The sequence below is a fragment of the Perissodus microlepis genome, chromosome 14 (assembly GCF_051167445.1).
Source record: "Perissodus microlepis isolate ML-2025 ecotype Zambia chromosome 14, ASM5116744v1, whole genome shotgun sequence".
Lineage (NCBI taxonomy): Eukaryota > Metazoa > Chordata > Actinopteri > Cichliformes > Cichlidae > Perissodus > Perissodus microlepis.
The window spans coordinates 14,887,992-14,914,045 of record NC_140474.1 but is presented as its reverse complement, the minus strand read 5'-3'; the positions used below and the strand labels follow the sequence as shown (position 1 = coordinate 14,914,045).

Here is a 26,054-nt window from a genome sequence, read left to right as displayed (position 1 = left end):
GAGCAATCGTGTGAGGAAATTATGATTATTACATGTGCATAATTTCTGTTAAAAAATGTGATTCCCAGTTTATCTTCATGCACATCTCATTTGCCACTCATCTACATACATTTTCCACACTGCACAAAAAGGGGTTGTGGTGCATGATGTCTCTTCGATGACAGAATGGAGGGTTTCATTTTAAGCTTCATGAGTGCCTCACACCTAAAATTCTCTATGAAATCTTTTGAACTTTCTGATTTTTTTTTAAACACCAGCCCACTTATCAAAAAGAAGGTAAAATATTAATTTATCAAAGGCACAACTCATAGCTGCTCACATTTAGGACTATACCTTCACTTTCCAGAGCAGTAAAAACACAATAAAAGCATTGCGGTGGTTTACCGGTAAAAGACTTATTTTGATGCTGCGAGGTGATTTTCCCTTAATGGTATCTTGCTCCGGTGTCATGGCAATTGATAGTGACTCACAAAATTGAAAATACAGGTTTAAAATTTAGAAGAAAAAAAATGCAATGATGCCTGAATGTTGATTGTTTGTGGGCGGCACACCTACCGCTATGTATAGTGGTAGAAGTAAAACGAGTACCATATTTGAGCTCACATGCACATTTTTGTTATTTACCAAACTGACGCTCCTTGCTGCTTGTTATCAATCATTATCTCCACACCTGCCACTCTCTTTCACAGTTCTACTTTCTCATATTGCACATCTCTGTCTCTGTCTCTCCCTGCAGCTTTCAGTTTTATTCTGTCTGCCTGCTTTTTTTTGTGGCTCTCGCTTTGCTTCTCTTTCAGTGTCTGAGTCGGTTGAAAGAACTTCTCTGCAGATCTACAAGGTCATTAGGGTATAGAACAGCGGCGTGTGGAGGCACTCAGAAACATACTGAATTTCACAGCACGCATAACTCTGACTGATCAACTAGGAGTGTGTAAGACAAGAAGATGCTCTAATAGGGAGAGTGAGAGAATGCTTGATTACCTGCGTTTGTGAATTTATTTGCAATTTAAAAAAAAACGTAGAAAAGGTCTGTCCTCATTTCTCATCCTCCCCCACCTTCTAGTTTCATCCACCACCTCTTCTGTCCTTTCGAAGTGATGTCATCTCCCTGCTGTCTTCAGCAGCCACGGGGCAGTCTGTTGAATGCAGATGAGCAGTGTGTTTGTTTGAAAAAGCTAAAGTGTATGTGCATAACAACATGAACTCACCCTTACTCTGATTTGCATTATTCAGTTACCAGAAAATAAGAAAATAGTGTGGATGCTTTGATCAAGGTGAAAGCAAAAGAACGTGAGCGGACGCGACTTTGAATCCCAAGCCTCAGAAATTTGACACAGAGCGTGTAAGTGGCAGATAGACAGCCACTCAGACAAATGGTTGGGGAAGTCCTACGAGGCCATTTGGCGAGTGGCAAAGTCACAGTGAGTCAGTCAATGGTGTATGATTGCTGTTTTCCCTGCAGTCTGCAAAGCTGTCACCGGACTAATGCACACTAGTGGAAGATGTAATCTATAGTAAATACAGTTGGCTCCATAGAACAGCCCTCTGTGGTTTCTACAGATTAAGGTGTCAAACAGAATCACTGGTCAGAGACAGCTGAAGAGTACAGATTATCCCCATGTTTGGCCGATTGCTGATCTGATGACAAGCAATGGATCCTGCATTTCGTATGTGGGTGTGGTGGTGATATTTTCTTCTGAGAGCACCACTTCTTTGGTATTTCCTCATTTGATCAAAAATGCCAGACTCTTGGATGTGGAAAAAAGTCCCAGAAGGTCAAATCATTAGCATTAATAATCTTCATCTACTGAACTTTATGTTACGTTATTAAGCTTTTTCAGACTTCCATTCCTAATCGGGGATCATCTCACAGTTACTAATCTTTTTTTTCTGTAAAGGAATTCCACAGCCAAGTAGCTCATACAGGGAGTGCAGAATTATTAGGCAAATGAGTATTTTGTCCACATCATCCTCTTCATGCATGTTGTCTTACTCCAAGCTGTATAGGCTCGAAAGCCTACTACCAATTAAGCATATTAGGTGATGTGCATCTCTGTAATGAGAAGGGGTGTGGTCTAATGACATCAACACCCTATATCAGGTGTGCATAATTATTAGGCAACGTCCTTTCCTTTGGCAAAATGGGTCAAAAGAAGGACTTGACAGGCTCAGAAAAGTCAAAAATAGTGAGATATCTTGCAGAGGGATGCAGCAGTCTCAAAATTGCAAAGCTTCTGAAGCGTGATCATCGAACAATCAAGCGTTTCATTCAAAATAGTCAACAGGGTCGCAAGAAGCGTGTGGAAAAACCAAGGCGCAAAATAACTGCCCATGAACTGAGAAAAGTCAAGCGTGCAGCTGCCAAGATGCCACTTGCCACCAGTTTGGCCATATTTCAGAGCTGCAACATCACTGGAGTGCCCAAAAGCACAAGGTGTGCAATACTCAGAGACGTGGCCAAGGTAAGAAAGGCTGAAAGACGACCACCACTGAACAAGACACACAAGCTGAAACGTCAAGACTGGGCCAAGAAATATCTCAAGACTGATTTTTCTAAGGACTGATGAAATGAGAGTGAGTCTTGATGGGCCAGATGGATGGGCCCGTGGCTGGATTGGTAAAGGGCAGAAAGCTCCAGTCTGACTCAGACGCCAGCAAGGTGGAGGTGGAGTACTGGTTTGGGCTGGTATCATCAAAGATGAGCTTGTGGGGCCTTTTCGGGTTGAGGATGGAGTCAAGCTCAACTCCCAGTCCTACTGCCAGTTTCTGGAAGACACCTTCTTCAAGCAGTGGTACAGGAAGAAGTCTGCATCCTTCAAGAAAAACATGATTTTCATGCAGGACAATGCTCCATCACACGCGTCCAAGTACTCCACAGCGTGGCTGGCAAGAAAGGGTATAAAAGAAGAAAAACTAATGACATGGCCTCCTTGTTCACCTGATCTGAACCCCATTGAGAACCTGTGGTCCATCATCAAATGTGAGATTTACAAGGAGGGAAAACAGTGCACCTCTCTGAACAGTGTCTGGGAGGCTGTGGTTGCTGCTGCATGCAATGTTGATGGTGAACAGATCAAAACACTGACAGAATCCATGGATGGCAGGCTTTTGAGTGTCCTTGCAAAGAAAGGTGGCTATATTGGTCGCTGATTTGTTTTTGTTTTGTTTTTGAATGTCAGAAATGTATATTTGTGAATGTGGAGATGTTATATTGGTTTCACTGGTAAAAATAAATAATTGAAATGGGTATATATTTGTTTTTTGTTAAGTTGCCTAATAATTATGCACAGTAATAGTCACCTGCACACACAGATATCCCCCTAAAATAGCTAAAACTAAAAACAAACTAAAAACTACTTCCAAAAACATTCAGCTTTGATATTAATGAGTTTTTTGGGTTCATTGAGAACATGGTTGTTGTTCAATAATAAAATTATTCCTCAAAAATACAACTTGCCTAATAATTCTGCACTCCCTGTAAATAATTCTCATTTTGCTCTGCCTTTTGTACCTTTTTCTCATTTTCCTCACTCCTCTCATTATTTGCAAAATATCTGTTATGTTTCTCAGGCCGTGCCACCTTTCCCTCCCCTGTCTTTCCATCTGTCTGTCACTTTAACCGTGTCGCTTTTCTTTATTATAACTTTTGCATTCACTTGTCTGCCTGTATTGTCTTTCGAGGCTGACATGTCTCAAAGCGAAACAGACATTGTTAAACTGAACAGTCATGTCAGTGACATCGATTGTGTTTGTGCATTTGCTGAAAATGGCCCTGTGCTTGAAATGACACATGCTGAGATGCCAAGTGAATTTACAATTTAGGCTTTTTTTCCTTTTTCATGAGCATCTGTCTTCCACCTTTCCAGCCATTAAATCTATATCCCCTGGACATCTTCTTCTATCACTCACTGTCTCTATCAGTCTTTCGGTCTGTGACTCTTCCTCTCATTCTCAGCGTTTTCCAATCTTTCAAAATCTACCCTCCCACCCACACTTTTTTGCACACATATACTCACACACACACCACCTCCATTGCTATTCCTGAGAGGAGCAGACTGGTCTGGCAGTGGGTTGGTTTATGTCCATGAACTCAGTGACACCCTTGCTGCCGCTGCATTACACCAGGCTGGCATCACCACAGCAAAGTAGCCGTACTGCAGTAAAGGAGGAAGACAATGTGTACATCCACACAATATATGTGTACATGGGGACTGCATGTAATCCCCTCTCCCCGTGTAGCATACCAAACCACATATCTTAACCATGAAATCTATATGATCTCACACATCCCAAGTCATATGAGCGTGCTACAAGTGCCTCACCCCTTCTGTCTATGTGCATGTCAGGCTCTTTAAACACTTGTGCTGATACCACAGTGCAGACGACAGCTTGCACACGTGCCACTTGACTGCCCCTTGTCATCTCCCCTCCCCTCTGTTTGTCTTACAGCTAAAGGAGGGAGTCACAGACTGTGTGGTTAATGTGTGTGTGTGAATTTGAGAGAGTGCACGAGAGATCGTTGATGTGCATATGCATACGTATCACTCATATGGTAGTATCCTGATTATAAATGCACTTGGCGACCTTACGTTTATCACTACAATTGTGTTTCCTCTAGCTGATGCAGGCCTGCTGTCGCAGTGCTAATGCGTGTGTGTATGAGTGTCGCAAACTCGGCATCAGAATGAGGTATAAGATTACCCTGATGGTACAATCTGTCTAACCGTCATCATAATGGAGTATCATTCCACAATGACTAACACTCAGCTGAAGACTGTCAGATCAAATCTCCAGCTTGCGTTTGTTTGACAGGGTTCATGTGTGAGCCCTATAATTTCAGTTAAACCCCCGGCAAGGTATTTGTGTTCACTTGTGCCATGACTAAGATGCCCATCACTGTTCCTCTAGCAGCTTGAGAGGGAGGAAACCAAGCAAAGGCTTTATTTTTCCTGAGGTACTGTAGATTCAAGAGAAAAATCAAACTAATGCACAGTTTTCAGTTTTATTTATATAGCACCAAATCACAACAACAGTAGCCTCAAGACACTTCGTATTGTAAAGTAAAGACCCTAAAATAATACAGAGAAAACCCCAACCATTAAACGATCCAAAGCAAGCACTTGGCAAAAGTTGGGAAGAAAAAACTTCCTCTTTAACTGGAAGAAACCTCAAGAACCAGGCGCAGGGAGGGGCAGTGAGGGGAGGGACAGAGGACAGAAGACACAGTGTGGAAGAGAACCAGACATTAATAATAACTAATGTAATAGTTAATCTAATAACAAATAACAAAAGTGAAAAAAAAAAAAGTTCAGTGATCATAGGAAGTCCCCAGCAGCCTTGGCTTATTGCACTGTAATTGAGGGAGGGTTCAGAGTTGCCTTATCCAGCCCTAAATTTAAGCTATATCAAAAAGGAAAGTTTTTAAGTGTAATCTTAAAAGTAGAGAGGGTGTTTGTCTCCCGAAACCAAACTTAAGAGGCCTGAAAGCTGAAGGCTCTGCCTCCCATTTAACTTTAAATATCCTACGAACCACAAGTAAGCCAGCAGTCTGAGAGCGAGGTACTATCAGGTCTTTAAAATAAGATGTGACCTGATTATTCAAGACCTTATAGTATGTGAAGACTTTTAAATGTGATTGTTAGTTTAACAGAGAGGCGATGAAGAGAAGCTAATATAGGAAAAATATACTCTCTCTTTCTATTCCCTGTCAGCACTCTCGCTGCAGAACTGCGGATCATCTGAAGGCAACAATTCATTTTTCGTTGTCACTGTGACATTTGATGTTTTCATATAGAGGAAATTAGTTTCCTCTCTAATTAGGACTGCATGTAAACCTTCAATATAACTTGTATTCAGAAAACAAAATCACTCATGCAATATTTCAAAACAGGTCAGAAAGGACACCATTAATCAAGTGTGTTAAGTCATAGCACATTAAATTTCAATTTTGCAGCACAGTGTATCTGTTATTTCCATTATTAAAATGTATTTAAATAGTATGCACCATTCTGGGCCAGAAAATAACCAAAACTTTTGAAACTACTTGAATAGATGTGTGGTTTAAAGACCAGACCAGTGTTGCCTCACTGCAAGAAGGTCCTGAGTTTGATTCCACCACCTGGCCTTTCTGTGTGGAGTTTGCATGTTCTTCCTGTGTTTGTTTGGGTTCTTTCCGGAAACTATGGCCTCCTCCCACAGTCCACAGACATGCAGTTAGTGGTCATTCCAAATTAGGTGTGAATGTGAGGTGAGAATCTGAGTGCGAGTGGTTGTTAGCCTTATGACAGACTGGCAACTTGTCCAGGGTGTACACTGCCTCTTGCCATATGGTAGCTGGGATAGGCTCCCTAAAAAGGATAAGCGGAAGAGAGTGTATGGATGTTGAAATGCTGTTGCATTAAATTAAAGAACTGTCAACATGTATCGTAAGAAGTAAAATGACAGAAATCTGTAAGTTAATAACTTTGTCTAAAACTTTTATATCAAAAAGTTGCAGTTACCAGTCCAAAACCTATGTCCTTCACATTTTCCACAGCCATCCAATGGTCCTTAGTGGAGTCTTTCCCGGGCCGATTCTGGCCCCCGGACCTTATGCTTGACACTCCTGCGGCAAAGCTATATGCATATATACAGGCGTTGTCTCCTGCCGTTGCGCTACCCCTGCTCCTAACCACTGCAGCCTCATTAATGGACAGCCCAGTGGCCGTTCCCGATGTCACAGTGTCATTTGAAAACTCTGTGTCTTTCCCTTATATTGCTATGATATGAGGCTGGACCTGACACCATTAACCACTTTGTCCTTGCTTTAAGCATGGTTTATCTAGTTGCCGTGGCGATGGTGACCTTGCAGCACATTACTGGTGGTACTGCAGCATAAGGTGTTGTGTGAACAAGGAATGAGTATAGAGACAGCGAGAAGGAGAGATAGAGGGGGCTGAGACAGTGGGCGAATAAAACGAGGACAGCTACTATTAAAAGACTAGCCACGTTCACAGAGTTGTTTATGTCACATGATACTGCGAGTGCAACTTAGCAGAAGGCGAGCAGATTTGTTTGAAGAATAAAGACTTGGGGAGAGAAAAATAAGTGAAACACTGAAGCATGCATGTGTAAAGAAACAGAAAAGGAGAACAGGTGGAGATTAGGGTACGAGAAATGAAGAGAGATGAGAAATGTTGAAATGATATCACAGCTGAATGCCAGGCGTGCTTTTTAAAACTCTGCTTTTCCCCCTCCCTGCTTTCCCCTTTGATTCCTCCTCTTGCGTACCTGCCAGTTCACACCTTGATTTTCCTGTCTTACTACCAGACACCGACCTCTGTCTCTTACAGACTTGCACTAATTGCTCCTGTTTGCCTCTTATCAATCCCTTTCCAGCTTCTAGCCTTTTCCTGTCACCACCTTTGGTCTCCTTTACTCTATTTGTCTCTCGCAGCCTCCCCACCCCATACAGGCTCTCCCTGATGTGCCTATCAGTATAAAGGGCAGCTCAGGTCGTTTATAGATGATATCCTGGTCAGCCGGTGATGCGGTGTAATATGAAGCGTCCAGCATCTGCTTTTTGCTGCTGCTGCAGTCAGCGCCCTTTAACCTCTCACATTACTGAATTTCCCCTTCTCTTTTTTCCCAGTCCTCGCCTCTTACGCCACCAACTTCTTCTTTAATACCTGCAGTGTAAACTTACTGAACAATTAAATTTGAGCCGGAAGATAAAAATCCCTGTTTCTAACCTGCTGTATTCCCAAAATCCAAAGAGAAAGAGCATAAAAAAACAGATTCTGAACTCTTGGCTGAATTTGTAACACTTAAAGAGTGGCTGAACCGTCAACTTACTGCATGAACACACAAGACCTTTCAAATGCTAGACAGCAACTCTGAAGGCACTTTAGTAGATCAGAGTTTACCCTGTGACTCTCTTGGGGAATTCTGTTTTCAAGCATATTATTTTCTCTTAGTTTCCAGCAAGCTTCTGTTTCTCGGTGAACTGTGTTTGGTAGATCATCCGTAGGAAATCAAACATGAAGGAACCTGCTTTCTAGCTTTCTTTTCTTCACCTTTGGTTTTATTTTTTTCCCCTTTTCTGGAAGTCATTCAAGGTGAATAAATGACTCAGATCTCTGGCCTGCGTTCACAAAAATCGTCCTCATTCTTCCTCTTTTTGTCTGTTCTTTACTCTCAGATGCAGGGCTGCATGTTGCTTCAGTTAACAGCTCAGTTTCATGTGTGTTATGCTCAACAGTCCAAATTAATATTATGGTATGCAACTATATAAAAAATAGCACTGACATCATTCTGAGCAACTAATGTATAATTAGTTATATCTATGCTACAAATGGCAGTGTTGTTTTTCTGTTTGGCCTGTCTTTCTGTTTTATTGGCTGGCTTGCCATTTTGGCTCACACGTCCTGAACAACTCCTGATTTAAGTGTCATGACATTTTACATGGACATTCATGGTGCCCAGAGGATGAACCCTACTGACTTTTTCAGTGGTGCCACCTGCAGGGTGACATTTGCATTTTTATGTGAAATGCCACAACTGCTAGTTGATATTGGTGTGCAGCTCAGAATGACTTACAATAAATTTGGTGATCTTTTCATTCAATTCTAGCTAATAGTGGATAAGTCTCTACTACTACCAATAGCTACTTAACAAATTAATCTTTTTGCTACATGAATATTTTCAGGTTTTTGTAGCCTACCTTGAGTTTTTCATGTGTGAGCAGGCTGTGGTTGCATGCAGATAAAAGCTGCGTGTGGCAAGCAAATTGGATATAGCGTCCAGAAACCATGAGCTGTAACTTTTTATTACCTTCTTGTTCTTTATCTGGATGTGGAAACAATGACCAGAGGACAAAAATGGAAATCTTGACTCAAATATTTGGATAACAGAAAGCCACAAAAACATTGGCTGTTGTCCCCAGAAGCAAATTAGGCTGAGTCGCTCATGGGGTCACAGATTTCTCCATTTTGAGCGTTACATGCAGCTTCTCACAGACATAACATGATATTATTTTTGTTGAGTCTTATTTTTGTTCAAAGAAGTTGCCAAATCAGTGTTACCTTTGCAATATTATAAAGGTGTTGCAGATATGTTAGTAAGAGGGTCTTAGTAGTCAGTACTTCCACAGCAGGGGTGTCACTCTAAGCTAAATCAGTGTGTTTTTCCTGGTCAGTTGTCATATGCATGAAATAATGTAGAGTTGGGCCAAATGAATGGCACCGTTTTACCAGACAGATTAACACAAGATCAGATGGCTCTCTTTAAACGAGGAGATACGTGAACCCTGGTGACACTCGGCATTACAGTCTGCTTTGTGCTGACCACATGTCAACAGCTGGGGTTGGCCTGGAATGAGACAGAATATTCAGCCAGTATTTTATTCTTTTTAATGAACTCTATGTGTGTGTGTGTGTGTGTGTGTGTGTGTGTGTGTGTGTAGGGGTGCATGTGTCTGTTTGGGGTTTGAAGAAATCGGGGTGTTTTGTGGGAGTGTAACATCCCCAGGTTTCTGCACTCCAACTTATTACTTTGGCTAGTTGATCTGATGGTGTAATAATATCTTCTGCCTCAGGCTATGGGAAATGGCCACATGCATTATTCACACGTGGTAAGATGCTTATTGATGACTTCTTTATTTATATATTTCCTCTATGCCAGAGTCATTTCTCACATTTGTTACCTCTTAGTTTTAATCCTGCTTTGAGGTGAGAGTCGACTAAGGTGCCTCACTCCCTCCCCCGTGTTGAACTGGCACTAATAATGCATGTAAACGTGGAGCCCCATTACATTTATATTATTTTGTCATAGCTGTTTCATTTAGGATATTCCAGAACCCGCAGAAAGCATAACTCTTAACAGAAAACTAGCATGCCATTGCATTAGGACTCAAGGGTAAGTTTGTCTAATCAAATCCATGTACATTCTCTGTTTGCTTTCTTTTTATCCATGCAGCCTTGCAAATGAGGCATATTCCCTTTTATATGAGCATATGCGAGAGTTCAGTGCAACTGAACTGTGGGGTTATGCTCTGATGTCTCATGTCCTTTGTGCTTAGACCAAATAAAACAAGACTTTTAACCAGGAGACCCAGGATCATCCCCCACGTGGGAATATAGTTTTTGATGCACTTCAGTTATGATTCTATTATTTTGTGTTACATTGTTTACTTAGGTTACAGAAAAGTACAACTGTTGTCCATTTTCTGGTCATGCTGATCAACACTTTGAAAAATTCTAAACATAATATAGTGCATGTGAGACATTTACACTTTTGAAACTACTTTTAATAAATGAAAACAATAAAAAATGTTGACACTTTGAATTTTTAATGTGGATTTTGGAAAAAAAAATGTTATGTGTCCCTTAAAAACATTGGTAGGAATGCTGCACAGCTATTGTGGTTAACTCATAGGGTATGATTCTGCAATGGAAATGTTTGCAAGGCTTAGGAACTGTCCTATGAAGAATACTGTCCTGTAGTCTGGCAAATCAAATTTAAATATGACATCATAGCCACTTGGCTCACAGTTCAAATATAATCAGAGCACATGGGATAGCTGACACTTATAAAGGCACCAATAATACATGTTTTCGGAGAAACGTATGCTGCTTTGTATGAAAGTGAAGGTTTTGCTCTGCAAAGGTTCAAACTGAAAGCGTCTGTGTGGCAGCCATAACACGAGACAGATGACTTCTGTAAATACTAAGGAAAGGTACTTTGGTGCCTACTTTGTCACACTGCTTACCATCGGATGCACTAGTGCATCTTTAATAAGAGGAAAGAAGATAATGGCTTTAGTTCGGAGAATTCGAAGCTGTTCGAGGAAAAAAATGATTACACAAATCGTGTAAATGTTAATTACCGGTGCATTTCCTACTATAACTTGTAGATGTGATGATATGTTTTAGACATACAACAGTTTGTTATTCTCGTGGGTGAACTATGGATATCATGCTGTTTTATTAGAATCTGCATTAGTTAGTACCAAGGTTCAATAGGTTTTGTCTGTCACGGGGTGTAAACGGACTCACGCGCAGACCAGGGATCCTTGCAAGGAAGACAGTGAATTTATTTACTTTCCCGGGTCCGGGAAAGATCTGTACACAGAAACTCCGGTTAGAAACAGACTGATTGCTCAACGATCTAGCGACGAGTAGCACCGTGCTGCCATCTTAAGTAGGGCTCGGGATTGCGAAGATAGGCAGCAGGTGTGGAGATAGCAGGTGCGTGGGCCAGAGGCGGGAGCCCATAATGAGCACCGCCCCGGCAGGAGAGAGAGAGAAAGAGCAAAAACAACAAAAACACATGGTGAGGCACAGGGACCATGACAGGTTTAGAGAGTGTGCTATAAATAAATAGCGTGAATGCATACATCAGTACAATAAATTTAAGGTTTACCATCAGTTTCAGCATTGGTTTATTGCCAGACTTCAGGATTATCATTAATTAATTTTAATTCAGTCACAGATGCCGAATGCCTTAATAAAGACTTGAGGTACACTGGATCATCTCCACAGCGGGAAGGGGAAATATAAATCTACAGGATGAGCAACTAATCTCAGTGTGACAAGCATTTTATTCTATTTTATATGTTTTAGATTCAGCGTTTTAAAATTACAACGTTGGTAATGAGGTAATCTTTTTCAGATGTCCACATTTATATAGCCTGCAAAACAACAAACAAAGAAAGAAAAACAACAAGTTAAAGTATCATGGATGTGCTTTTTCTAGTTCATCTTCACAATATTTTCGTTTCAGCTCCAGCAGCTACAACGTACCCACGACATTTGCTGCCAAGTCATTAAGTACCATTTAGTTGGGTCCTTCGATTTTCTGGTTCTCTTTTCCAAAGTCGTTACGAATTCTCTTTCAAGCCTTTGCTTGACCTTGTGATGCTTTGAATTTTAAATCAAGCAGTCAAGATGTGATGGAAGTGCAGACTTTCTGTTTTAATTTAAGGGGTTTAACAAAAGTTTTGCAATAAATGTTTAGGAATTAGAGCCACTTTATACATTTATATCACACATTTAGATGATCAAAAGTAACTGGGCGGACATCATTTTATATCATTTCAAAGAAAATCCTTTGCTGTCAATGAATGTTCAGTCTTGAACCCATGGACATCAGTAATTACTGTGTTTCCTCTCTGGAGATGCTTTGCAGGCCTTTACTGCACCCACCTTCAGATGCTGCTTGCTTGTGGGTTTCTGCATTTAGTTTTACTTTTAATAATTGAAAAACATGCTCTGATGCACTGAAATCAGGTGACTGATTAGGACACCAAGGAATATATCATGTCTTTGCCTTAAGAAACTCTTGGGTTTCTTGGGAAACTCTTGTTAAGGGTTATCCATTTGCACTGTGAAGCACTATCTGACTAGTTTTGCAGCATTTGGCTGAATCTGAGCAGAGAGTATATCCCTGTACACTTCACTGTTCATCCTGCTGCTTTTATCAGCAATCACATGATCTATAAACACTAGTGACTCGATTCCACTAACATCCATAACAGAGCCTCCACTGTGTTTGACAAATGTTACAGTATGCTTCAGGTCATAAACCGTTTCTCTCCATCTCTGTGCTTTTCTTCTCCCATCGCTCTGTTAACAGTTAATCTTGATTTCATCTGTCCAAAGAATTGTTTTTCTTTTTTCGGTGCACGGCTTCCTGTTCCTGAATGTAACCGGTGGTTTTCCTGACTTGTTAGTTGTTGATGCTTAATTTGTACTTCCTGTACTTCTGTCTGCATACAAGAAGTGTTGACTCACATCTTGACATGTGTGTCTTAGAGATTTCAGCATAAATCAAAACAATGTTTGAATATATGTTGATACCAGAAAGGTCAGGAAGAAAGAGTGGGTGATGTAGAAGACTAATTTTGGCAAGCAGTAGTCATCTCTCTATTCACTCTGCTGCCACTTGCGAATATCCGCACTGCCCAAAATATCAGCTTTGGGCTGAAAAAGTAGTTCACGAAGTGACTGGCCCAAATAGGAGCAATCAATGCTTGACCAAGTACTTTCATTTTATTATACTTTTTCCCTTCCTAAGTCATGTACCTCTTCATTTTTCTTCAAACTGTCATTTTTAACTCTTGGCCACATTGCTAGAATACTGATTAAAAATCTGAAAAAAGTTGGTCCTTGATGCTCCTCTACTGTTAAATATCTGGCATCATTAAGGTTTTTTTTGTGACAGCCCAGTGAGATAAATGCTTTGATTTAATACAACCACCTGAGAGTAAGTTTTAAAGTCACGTTTAAGACTTGATATCTATGCACACAGACTTTGGTGAGTTGATTTGCTTGTTTTTTTCTGACTTAGTTTTCTTCCTCTACACACTTTAAATGCTAATTTAACCCCACTGAAACTTTACCATGCTTTGGAGTTAAAGAGGAGTTACCTAATACCAGGAATACATATTTAGGAATAGAGCCTCTGTGTGAATCACAGGCCACGGTGAGATTGACTGAGAGGTCACTCTAAATAAGGTCATTTTGAAGTTACCAGAGGACTCCTATCGAGTTGGATGCTTTATATAAACATCATACCACTGTTTCATGATAACACTGTCACAGAAACATTTCATCTCTTAAAGTGTGGGAGACCTAGAAGTGATGTAATCACTGGTGGGTTGTAGGTTTTTGGGCACTTCCTGTAAGCTGTTGGAGATTTGAGGGACAGTCATGTTCTTTCAGCAACCACTTTTTCTCGGATGAAATGCTTCAAATATCCCGCAGAAATGAGTCTAACAAAAGTAAAACAAAGAAGCACGTCCCAAATATTTCCCTCTTCTGTAGCGACCTTTATCAAGTCATTGCCTTGTTTGTCCTACCCGGCAACCTTCCAGCAGTGACGCTGGGACCGTCTAGCTTGCTGATAGGCTACTTTTAATCTTACTGGGGATGGGCCGATTGGTAAATCACGAATCAATACTTTGATACTTGAGTGCTCGCCATTAGCTGCGTGTAAGTACTGGCTGCAGTATTTTGGAGTATAGTTACTTGATTTTTGTTTATTGTGTTTCTTTTTTTTTTTCTTTGTATTGTCTTGTTATCGTTCACTTGTCATTCATTATTTTCTGTTTGTTTACGGCGCTAACTCTAAATGTTAATTAATACTGATGCAGACGAAGATGCATAACATAATTGTCCCTCTTCCACTTTGTCTCCCCCCTCTCTCTTCTTCATGGTCGACTTTTGAAATAAATTGTCTGTGCCTGAATGCTTGAGCTTTGCTGAGCTTTCCTGTTAGCAATGTGGTGTTTGATTTTCCAGCTGAGAGCCTGGTAGTGTCTGCGAGAGCTACTGTGGGAGAGCGTGCGCGACAAAATGAATGGGAGGCAAGTTCAAATGAGGCTTTGTGTCTGAATCCAATTGTGTGTGTTTGAGAGGAAGAGTATTAGCCTTGTGTTTGTGAGCATGTATGTGCAATAAGCGCTGTTACCCTGATACTCTTCCCTCCTTCTCCACAGAGAGAAGTGCCTTCATTCGCTGACCCCTGTGGCTGTTTGGCTCCGCTGAAGCCGCCTGTGCCTCTGCGCCTGTCCATGTCTGCTGGAGCTGCCAGCCACACCACGAGCACCAGGACTGCCATGATTGCCAGCCTCGTCCGCTGAGGCTGTCTCCACATTACTGACACCTCCCTCCTCCCCTCCATCTCTTCCTCTGTCTGCCAGCCAGACCTCTCTCCACCCATGCCACTCAGCCCTCCTCTGTGGAAGTCAAACACGCCACCATTCTCCGCAGACAGAGGCCGATACTGAAGACACAGCGTTTTTATTGGCTCGTTTTAGCAGAAGAAAATTGTCTCTGTGCTCTCCCCTCCACCGGCCCCTCTCCCCCTCCTCCTCCTCTCCTGCTTTCTTCTCTCCTCCAGCCATGCATCTTTTCATCATGGGCCAACTCGATCGATAATGTGTTTTGCCATTCATCTCACCTGACAGTTCAGCTGAGGAGCAAGCAAGGCACAGGGAGAACTGGTGTGCATGGTGTGGGTGTTTGAAAGAGAGCGATTACAAAGCAGGTCTCTCTGGCCGTCAGCAGCCTAAGCCCTGGGTGACAGGTGCTGAAGGAGCCCCAAACAAACTCTTAGGATGGGCCACAGGTGGTAGATGACAGCAAGGCCTCTTAGGCTTAAATTCAGAGTCAGACCCTGGGGAGAAAACCTGTAAAGTCTGCCTTTTTCCCATGTCCTTTATTTGTACTTTCTCATCATTTGCCTCAGTGTTATTAGAAACATACAGAAATAGACGTAACTGCATTTGCTGGATATCTATTACTCTTAATCGACCCCTCCTTCCTGGTTTAAAATGGCGGTGAATGTGACACCGATCCGGGACACAAAGTGGCTGACACTGGAGGTTTGTCGGGAATTCCAGAGAGGAACTTGTTCACGACCAGACAGTGAGTGCAAGTTCGCCCACCCTGCCAAGAGCTGTCAAGTGGAAAATGGCAGAGTCATTGCCTGTTTTGACTCTCTCAAGGTGAGTATGACAAACACCTCTGATGTTCAATCAGCACTGCCCTGTTTTTTTGTTTTTGTGGAGTTTTTATTTTTATTTTTGAGCTTATGCTGCTGACAAGGGTGGTCTGAGAATTGATCAGTTTGTTTAACTCGACTACAAAATAGACATAAAATATTATTTTATTGCTGTGCTTCTTATGACTACATTTGGTTATACTTTGGCAATAGAATGCATATAGATCTGTATAAATACTTTTAAAAGTATGTTTGTGTGTCAGGGTAAGCTGAGATGAGGCCATAATCGCATTAACATCTGTGAATCAGACTCAGAGTTTCCTTTGCAGGCACATAACTCTGGTGCAGGACTGTTGGTTGGCACAAAGTTGCAAAGGATTTTGTGTGATCGTCACATCAACGGGCTGCATGGGAAATAGAGAAGTAGGACAGCATACTGTGTAATTCACGTTTGTATGTAAGTCTGTGGGTATATGTCTGTGTGTGTTATTTTGAGGTCATGCAGCACAGTGGGGTGTTCTCAGAAGGCTCTGTAATTTACTGTCTATTTTTGCCCTGGCACTGAGACAACACACTCCCACTATGCAACTCCTCTCTCCGAGACAGGGGAAGAAAAATCAAACGGCAGAGTGGATGGAAAGAGGGAGGAAAATGGACTGAGCTGAGATGTTGTGAAGAAAACACAAATACATATATTAAGGTATAATAAATGGGGCGAGAATTATTTATCCAATGCTTAAAAGAGATTAAAACGCCCCAGGCGCGAGTAAAGTTTTGATTAAAACTTCCAGAAGAAATGACACAGATATTTATGTCGCAGTGTGGCGACTGGAGACATTGGAGAGGTTTTGCATCTTGACTCATGAGTGTTAGCTCACGGTAGCTAACCACTGTGGTTGGAGAGTTTTCTGATTTTGAGCCAGTTTTGAGCAGAACTGAATCTAGAGCCATGCTAAGATTAGTGATAATGTTTAATGTGTCTGCTTTACAGCTGCCCCCATCGTTGTTTGGCATGTTAGCATACAAATGTTTGCCAGCTAAACACAAAGTATAGCTGAGACTGATGGGAATGTTAATACTTTTACAAATAGAACAAAATCAGTCTAAACAATGTTCAGTCCAAACTAGAAACATCTGCTTCTTGGTGATTCTGGAGGAAATCACTAAGAATACACAAAACTTACCCTACCACCATAATGTTAGCATAGTTAAAGAATAAACACCTCATTTTGACATTATACTCTGTATATTGAAATGCAGATACTCTAGGGGAACAAATGCCAACATAAACATTTTGATATCTCAGATGTTTTCTTTTGATATAAAAAGAAGAGAAAATAAGACAGTCAAGGAGGTAAATTTTGATAACACACGTATGTAGGTGGAACAGCAGTGCAGTGATTAGCACTGTCTCAAAGCAAGAACGTCCTGGGTTTGGTTCTGCCGGTTTGCTGGGTTCTTCCTCTTGCAGTCAAAAAACACGTTAGGTTAAATATGATTCTAAGTGTGACTGTGAGAGCGAATGATTGTTTCTATCCACCCTCTACCCCAATGACAGCTGGGATAGGAATTTGATCGGTTAAGAAAATTGGATGGATGTATTCTTAAATTTGATGCTGCAAAATGTTATAAACACTCATACACATCGAATATGCAGTTCATTTTTTATTTGATCAACATTAACGAGATTGGGTGTAAAGGCTGTCCAGTGGCTGAGAGCCAAACATGATGGCTGAGAGGTTGTTTTGCATCGAAAGATCATAAAAGTGAACGTACACGGGATAAACACAAGACAAATGTACAACATGCACACACATGCCTCTAACTGCTTTCTCATTACTTCATACGTTTTATATGTGCTGAATGCAGAGCTATCGGTGAGGTAAATCTCTATTTTGGCTCCAGTGGGCACAGTCGTTCTGGATCCTAGAGCTCTGTGTACTCTCTTGTGCATGTCTTGTAATTTGTCCCCTATCTGATTGGCAAGCAGGGTGTTATTCTGTGTAACTGGAGACTTGAGCTGAGAGTTAGTCAAGCAGTGCAGGCCTTGGTTTATACCTGGGGATGGATTTCTTGTTAAGCCAGGCACTGTGTTATTACAGTTATGGGCTGTTTGGCTGAAGCTAAGGTGGCTTGTGTGGGTTTAGTTGGTACAGGTAAGGCAGGAATGGATAAGGGGGGCAGCTGGGGCCTTGCATGGATCATGAGAACAGACAGACAGACAGAGCTGGAGAGGGCAAGAGCAGGCGCAGCAGGGAATGCGCAAGGAAGCATAGCCCTATGCACACAGCCCTTCCCTGCTCTCAGTGCCAGGGCATTCCACAGTCTACCTCCCTTCCCTGCCTTCATGACAGAATGATAGATCTGCTTTATCTGCAGATGAATTCATAATACATAGCCAGGCATGGAGAAGGGGCAAGGGGATAAGGGAAGGACAGGCAGGAGAATGTTGATAGAAAAATAGGAGTAAAGGGATGGATGGTGCTAAACGTGGCTTCCCACCCCTGGATAATTTTTCACACCACCCGCCCTTCGGTGCTTTTACAATGGAGGCTAGCAAAGGAAAGGAGGACTTGTAGCAGGAGAAATAGAAAGACGCATGGATAGCTTCCTTAATTTTATCTTCTTTATGTATTGAATCAAGTCTTTCTCAGATTCAGTAAATGCACATTTTATTTTCACATCAGAGCCTTGTGAATTCTCACCAGTTGGTCTCTCATGATAATACCTTTATTTATACCTAAACTTCATTCAGCCATTCAGCAATGTCACAAAAATAGGTTTTTGTCAGTGGTGAATATGGTGGAAAGTTCCATTTACGGGGCGTATAACAGAGGATGGACTGATAAAAGCAGACAGGAAATGAGGCAGAGGCAGAGGCTCTTTAGGATTGGCCGATATTACAGTGAGACTGACCCTCATGGCCTGGACTCAAGTAACTGAAGTAACAAAGAACACGATGTTTACAAAAACATGAGGAATCTGTCTAGGTACACAGCACAACTTCAAAATGATTTTATTTAGTTTTAATTTGCTATTGGAAGACGTACTGATAATGTAATGCATTGCTTCTTTACCAGTCTTCAAATGTTTTCAGCCATCATTCTGTTTAGAGGTTGTCTACGATAATAAATCAAACAGCATCTACCACTTTGTTCAAATACTCAAAACTCTTCTCTAATAGGTCATTTTTTCAAGTTTTTCAAATGAACCAGACGTGTCTACAACCCGAGTTCTCATTTTTAACAGTGAGTTTCTGTGAGTTGGTGTTCACTTTTGACTTTGCGTGCAGTTGTGTCGTATTGAAAAATTTCTCCGTTCAGCCTGCCAAGCACAGAAGTAGCTTGATGCCATGTCCTGGTGCAGAAATTCCCCTTTAGATGTCATGGCATTGGAGTGACCTTGTATAATCTCTACTCTTAAAATTATTTACATTTAAACAGAAAGAGATGCCAGATCAGGATGTACTCACGTGTGCTAAAGAGTCCGTTTCAGAAGATTTGAACAAACAATGTATTTTTGTAACTGTTTGAGAGAATGGAAAACAGTGGGATATGCTCTTTCTTTTGTCTTCTGCTGAAGGAATTCAACAGCTTGTTGCTATTAGCATCTGGACAGAAAGCTGGTTTCACTGTAAGTGAATAAAAAGCAAATCTGGGGGCATTTAAGCTGACGAAATACAATAAACTTACCATTGGACTGTGATGGGAAACAGGTGAGAGTGAGCCAAAAAAGCCAAAGGGGTTCCGACTGGCTACTGATGACTGTGCTAAAATTATCTGACAGCGAGTTGACTTCCTCAGCAATTTCTTCTCATTAAAACTTCTGTTTTTTAATTGGCCGTTAATATTTATTTTAAAATATTAAACTTGATTCCACTATAAGTGTAGTAAATTGGCTTTTTTCTATCAGAAGTTTAGAACCCTTTAAAGCTTGTGTGTGTTGAATAGCTACTTTTAAAGTTACCAAATGATACATTGTTGAAAATGTGTTCTATTCTTAAAAATACATTATTTTAACAGGAAACATGAGGAAGTTTAGTTTTGCTCTTTGGGGAGCAGGAGTTTTTATAAACACAATTTCCCTACGAAGATTTTTTTCATCTTGTACGGAATATATTGTTATTCCGTATTTACATGAATTCTAACAAGCCCGCTGAGGATGATCAACTTATTTGTTTCAAAGAAAACAACATTACACACACACACACACACACACACACACAAACTTCAAAGTCCTCACAGACATATATTAGTAGTTTTTAAAGGAAATTCTGTGATAAGAAGGGAGCATTAAATGTTGTATAAGTAATGCTTTTCTCTGCCCTTCTCTTATTTATGCTGGTGGAACTTGAGGTTTGGCAGAAAAAAATGTTACATGAAAGATTATGAAGAGAAAAAGTTATATTTATGTTGAGTGTATTTGTAACTGTTCCTCACCTTTTCACTGAGTAAACTTCAAGGGCATTGTGTCCTGAATCTGCAGCCTTTCTTTGCCATGTGGTGAATAAATGTGAAAAACAGCATAGTGCGTGCTGTCAAGTTGTTCTGTCTTTCTTGCACAATTTAATATTCTTCTTTTTATTATTAATAGTTTTGGTTGAGTAAACATACTTGCATGTTACACTGAGCTACAAGTATTTTGGTGGCCTACTTTCAAGTTGGTCAAACGTATGGTGTAAATATAGTATATCACAATTTTAACAGTCTGTCAGCAATTTTGTTCTGATGTAATGTTGAATTATGGGCTGTTAGATGATTTATGGTAATTAACCAATCAGGCAGCAGGGGTTTCAATTCTGACTCTTTGTACAAAGCCAGAAAAAACATCTTATAAAGAATGTGTTTATAGAGGGGCGCTGGTTTGATTTAATTTGACTTGCTCATTGTGTTCAAAACTATAGTTGCCAGAAAGAAAAAGGCAAAAGAAAACTAACATAGACAAAGAGAAAGTTCAGCAATGAAAGATCAAACACTGTTTGAAGTCCTGCAATCCTTTTGTCTCAAGTTTTATGGCCAGTGTGGGGTCTGACTTTTATTAGGTAAGGACATATTTAAATTTGGCAATCCAGGGGATGTTCATTTCACACTCGAGCCAAACCCCAGTGATGTGTCACATAAAGCGCCGGAGAACCAGACGGCCTACAGCTGAGCATACAAGTGCCGTTCCTTCCTGGATCTTTTCATTCAGCAGAGCATTTGAAGTATATTCTCCAAGATGCTGTTTGTTAGACCCAACGCAGCCAAGTTCTTAACTGAAAGTTTGGCCTGTAAATGTGCTGTTATTGTCTGAGCTTAATAAAGTCCTGCCACTGTTTATGCAAATTAAATGTGCCACGCACACATTTTGCATTCAAGATTATACCAGTGATTCCACGTGTACTTGAGATATGGTGACTGTATTATTGCAATAACACAGAGAATCCCTTGTTATCATCACACCAATGGTGATGTGTGTTATTACCGCCATAAACACCAGAGTGCCTGTTCAAGTGAATTAAGGAAGTGATAGAGTGGCGCAAGCAACAAGTGAGGTTATTACAATATTTTCTTGTAAAAAGCAAAAGCTTCGTAGGCACTGAACCCCCCCCCCCCCCACAGAAGCTCATGTTAATATTTAAAAAAGGTTAGCTGTTATCAGAGTCGCTGGGATGTGGCTGTAGTCTACAACAGCGGTCCCCAACCCCCGGGCCTCGGACCGGTACCGGTCCGTGAGTTGTTTGGTACCGGGCCGCGAGAGTTGAGGCTCAGGTGTGAAATGTGTGGTTTTCCGGGTTTTTATCGGTTTTCAGCGTTATTTTGTTATCGTTTTGATCGTTAACTCGGTTTTCCTGGGTCTTTTCACGTGTGTTATGAATAAATCTTCTTTTTTTCGGTACCGGTACTAGTTTTATTTTGTTGTATTTATCCGCGACACATTAAAGGCCGGTCCATGAAAATATTGTCGGGCATAAACCGGTCCGTGGCGCAAAAAAGGTTGGAGACCGCTGGTCTACAACAAGGTCTGATTTCTGCTGAATCCTTACTTAAAAAAACAGACTTTGATGTACCAACCAGTGGGGATTAAAGAAGCACATTCTAATCAAATAAGATGGAGTATTATTATGTTTGTTTAAAGTTGCCCAAAGGACCTTAATAATTCATGGAAGATAGTCAGAGGAAAAAAAAACCCACTTTCCAGCTTTGGTAAACTCATTATCCTCTGAACCAACAACGCTGATGTATTTGTGTTGTAAAGCTCTAGTGTTTGAATCAATACTGTATGCTTAGTTTGCAATATACAAATATATTTACGCAATGATCACCTGGTGTCCCTGTCACAGTGATCAGTGTTTAAAAGCTACACTCAACAGTCACACATACATCGCCACATTGTGGAGACACACAAGCCAGCAGCATTGGGAAGGTATAGTGACCTACATAGCTATACTGTATACCTCAAAGTCCTTGAAAACGTTTTCAAAAATGTAAGGGGTGAGCAAGAGCGGGCGAGAGGAAAGCACAGAGAACAGATAACAGCAGAGTAGGCTAGGCAATATATATTGAGATGAGAGCCCGGCAGAAAACAGAAGTAGAGCTGTGAGTGTGTGTTAGTGTGCAGTCCACAGAGGGATGCAGTATATTGAATAAGAACTCTTTGAAAAGGAAACGTACTCCGACAGAGTTAATCTGCTCTGTATCTGTATTCTCCTGCCATGCTCTTCGCTCTCATCCTCTCCTCTCATTACCGCTGTTAATCTGTCTCTACTCAACCCATCCCGCCCTCCGTCCCTCTTTCTCCCCTTTCTTCTTCTTCTTCTTTTTTTTTTTTTACCTCACAGGCATCCCAGACACTTTCATTTCCATTTCACACACAGCGATTTTATCTTTTATCACTTTTCATCATATTTTGGTGAGACATTTGTTTGTCTGGGGCTTTATTAGTTAGACGATGGACAAAATTTAAGCGTCTTTGTGATGTTATCTTTGGCCTTCCGGGTACCAGAGTTATGGTGTAATATTTTTACACAAGTTTTATTCATTTTATATATTTTTTTTTTAAATTAGAGTGCAGTTTTTAGCCCGTTTCCAGGCTGTTTACTCATTTCACTGTAATTACTTCAGTAGTCTACAATCATTATGCTTTTTTGCATATTTAACATAATTTAGTAAACGAGCTTCTTTTTTTGAGTAATCAGTTGCTGGGCAGTCACAGGTGAGCATTGTTAGCAGATGCTGTGTCCTGGCATTTGGGAGCTTCCACTTTGAAAAATTAAGGAAGTGAAAGCTAGTTAGCCTAGATTGCTAAAATTAGCAGTGATTCCCATTAGACTTTACACTCTGTGGCAAAAACACTTATGTCAAGGGCTGCTTCACTGCAGAAAATTAGAGTGAAATAAATTAGACTGTATTTTTTTTTTTTTACCAAGTAAGTGTGCAGAACAAGTTACATACCAGAGAGTATTTGCTAATTTTCTAGCTGATACAAATTTACAAAAATACAAAAAAGTCGCCTTTCGGTCACTGTGGGATCAGTACTTTTATACTTCTGTTTGTTTCTTACGATTTCTGCAGATCCATTTTTATATTGTCTGGTCTTCCTAAGCAGGATATACTATATATAATCTTTCACACATATTGGCCTAAGAGAGACTTTTATTAGCACATTGCCATGAACTGAGGAGTGAAAACACGCAGCCAGCAGCTATTAACTTTGTCTGGCTATATTCATGAGCAGGTCCTCCCTTGAAACGTCTCCTCTAAATGTCTCTCTGTCCTCAGAGAGGCCACCATTACATCCATCTGTGGATACACTGCATCAGCATAGACGCACGTACGCACACACACACATCCATCTTTAAACATGCTGCATCAGCATGGAGACATGACACAACAACACCAGAGCCAAAATATATACAAGGGCATTCAGGAATAGCCTCCCAGCTCATGGAAACTTCCCTCTTTCACCTTTTGGCACCCTTCATTTTTCAACTTGTGATCTTTCTGTGCGTATTTCTCTACAAATATGTGTGTCATTCTTCCTGCATTGCGTATGCGTACTTCTGCATGTGTTTTCTTAACAAACTGGAGGGCCCTGGACATTTAGAAAGTCTGAAGGTAATATCAGGATATCTGCGTGCTGAGTCGTGATGTCCCATTGCTATTGCTGCTCCTGCTGCTAGTGCTGTTGTGGATAGAATATCTAATCAGTTATGGCGCGATCCATTCCTGTTAGCCTGTCTCGACTCCCCCCATCCCCGTCCCCCGTCTCACCAAACTAACTCATCGTCTTTCTCCACCTGTGCTAATCGCTGTCCCTCCTCCGCCTCCACCTCCTCCCCTTTTTTGACCTCACCTCTCGCTATCTTCGGGCTCCTTTCAAAGCTCTCCATTTGTAATTCTTTCAGGTTAATGTAATAAAACAAACATTTAAATTAGACTGCAGACAAGTAAGGTGTACGGGGATGGAGGGTGAAGTAAATGGAGAGTGGAAGCAACAGAACATTAATTCACCCCAGGACAGAGAGTCATCTGCCAACTTGTTTTCCTGCTTCTGTCGATTGGCTGCACCGTAATTCTGCCTACCCCCGTCTTTGCTCCATCTCCGCTTCTCTCTATCCGTCACTGACCCCGCACTCTTCATCCGATCGCACCAGTGCGGCATCGTGCAGTAGCTCTTCTGAAGTGTAATCATTCACTTTCAGGTTCCAACACATAAACACACAAACTGAAATGAGCAACAAAGACTTACTCTCGCCTGCAGACACCCACTCACACAATGACACAAGCACACTCGCTGATCTCAGTAAAGCACAAAGGGTCCTGAAAAATAATAAGTATTCACCTCAGGTAGGTGATCACGATAGAGTGGCTTTGGTGCCTGGTTAATGATATTGCAGGCTAGAGCAGGCAGGAAACTGGAGGCTGGGCATGTCTCACGCTGTTGTGTCATTGGACATTTTGAAGCGATTATGTGTCGTCATGGAAGCCACGACAGGATAGCTCGCAAATCACAACGCATTGGAACAGAGAAATTAGAATCATGGATGATCAAAGTGGAAACAAAGGCAGACGTGTTGTACGGGCAGTCTGCAGCACTGCTTCCAATAAGAGGCTGATAGTTGTGGTGTTGTGTGAAACCAAACTGGAACTGGAAATGAATATCTCCACACGACAAACTGTTGTGTCTTTGAAAATTGTTTTTTTATCTACAGTACTGTGCATTTTCCAGGACAATGAGAAATAGGTGCAGTGATTGAAACGAACTACTTTTAGCTGCTCCCGGGTCACATGAAACATGTAAAAACACAGATTAAGACATAGTATATAAGGCAAAAACAGAGGTTATACAATTTTAACAAGTCAATATTTGGTGTGAACAGTTTTATTCTCCAGTTGTGTAGTAGTTAACACATTCTTTTAGCAAGAGAAAGGTCTCCGCTTTGATTTTAGCTGGAGACACACATGCTCCTTGGGGTTGTGTCAGGAAGGGCATCTGGCATGAAAACTGAAATCAAACATGCAGAGCTACCTGCTGTGGTGTCCCCTTGTGGCAAGCAAGCAGTTGAAAGTAGCTTAGACTTCAACACATCCTGAACTCTTTTAGCAAAGCAAACTCATTTTCCAGGCTTCTTGAAGGACATTCAAAACTCCTCTTTGGATGTTGGCTGCCTTTTATTTCATTCTAGGGTCAAGATGATCCCACAGTGCTTCAATAATGTTGAGGTTCTGGAGAGGCCAATCCGTAACTCATAGTGTTCCCTTATATGTTTTTCCATCAAGGTTTGCAAACATGCATGCATGGCATTATGTTTGGGATCATTGTCATTATTAACATTTTACTTCTAAACAGCTGGTGTTAACATCGAGCCCATACTGCATACTGTTGCTCTCTTATTGTTACGCTTAGGGAGTATAGACTCAGTGCATTTGATTACAGGATGAAAACAAAACAGTGTCTTGGCTAATTAGGCTAATTGCTAAAAACTTCAAAGCCTTGCTGAAAGACAAGAAATGTATTTGTGTAAGCAAACCTCGGATCCTAACAATCAGTATTGATATCAAAAAATAACTTATAAAAACAACATATGCATTACTCATTAAAAAGGTGTTTTTTGATTGTTATTCATATTATTATTATTTTCACAAACATTTGACAAAAAACTAATGGTTAACATCCTTAATGTGAAGACATATTAAATTAGAAATGGTTAAGCCTGATATTTTGAAGGGATTTACTGAGCAGCTACGCTTGGTGACTACTCTTAGCAGAACCAAACCTTAGCTGCGCTCTCTGTACAACCTTCAGTTCTGAAATACAACAAGGACTTTTAAACACAACATTTACATTAAACAGCATAGATATTAATTAGGGTTTTATCTTTTCACCTTCTAAAAAGGCCAACTAAGCAACACATTTGACAAATAACTAAATTATTGGTACAAGAACTGAATGGCAAGATACAAGAGGTATGAAAAACTGCCTCTAAAGTTTCCTAACTCCCGAGCATCCTAAAAAAAATGTTTGCAGATATCCAGTTTCTTAGCCATGAAGTCCAGCCGGATTAATGCAAGTAAGAAAAAATATTTACA

At 40.9% G+C, this 26,054-nt stretch overlaps 2 protein-coding genes across 8 annotated transcripts in view; one reads left to right on the top strand and one right to left on the bottom strand.

Moving 5' to 3' along the window:
* Positions 1 to 14,991, bottom strand: part of LOC146373660 (succinate receptor 1-like) — a 52,186-nt gene extending 37,195 nt beyond the window's left edge. The window contains exons 1-2 of the mRNA XM_084950131.1: positions 14,941 to 14,991; positions 14,449 to 14,763 (exon numbers count right to left, since the gene is read on the bottom strand). Coding sequence (XP_084806257.1) covers positions 14,449 to 14,763; positions 14,941 to 14,991 — 366 coding nt within the window. The remainder of the gene's footprint in view (positions 1 to 14,448; positions 14,764 to 14,940) is intronic.
* Positions 1 to 26,054, top strand: part of LOC146373659 (muscleblind-like protein 1) — a 66,095-nt gene that overhangs the window by 6,671 nt on the left and 33,370 nt on the right. For all 7 annotated transcript variants that reach the window (XM_084951847.1, XM_084951846.1, XM_084951844.1 and 4 more), the window contains exon 2: positions 14,477 to 15,487. In XM_084951847.1, the coding sequence (XP_084807973.1) occupies positions 15,314 to 15,487 (174 nt within the window). In that variant the 5' untranslated portion in view covers positions 14,477 to 15,313. The remainder of the gene's footprint in view (positions 1 to 14,476; positions 15,488 to 26,054) is intronic.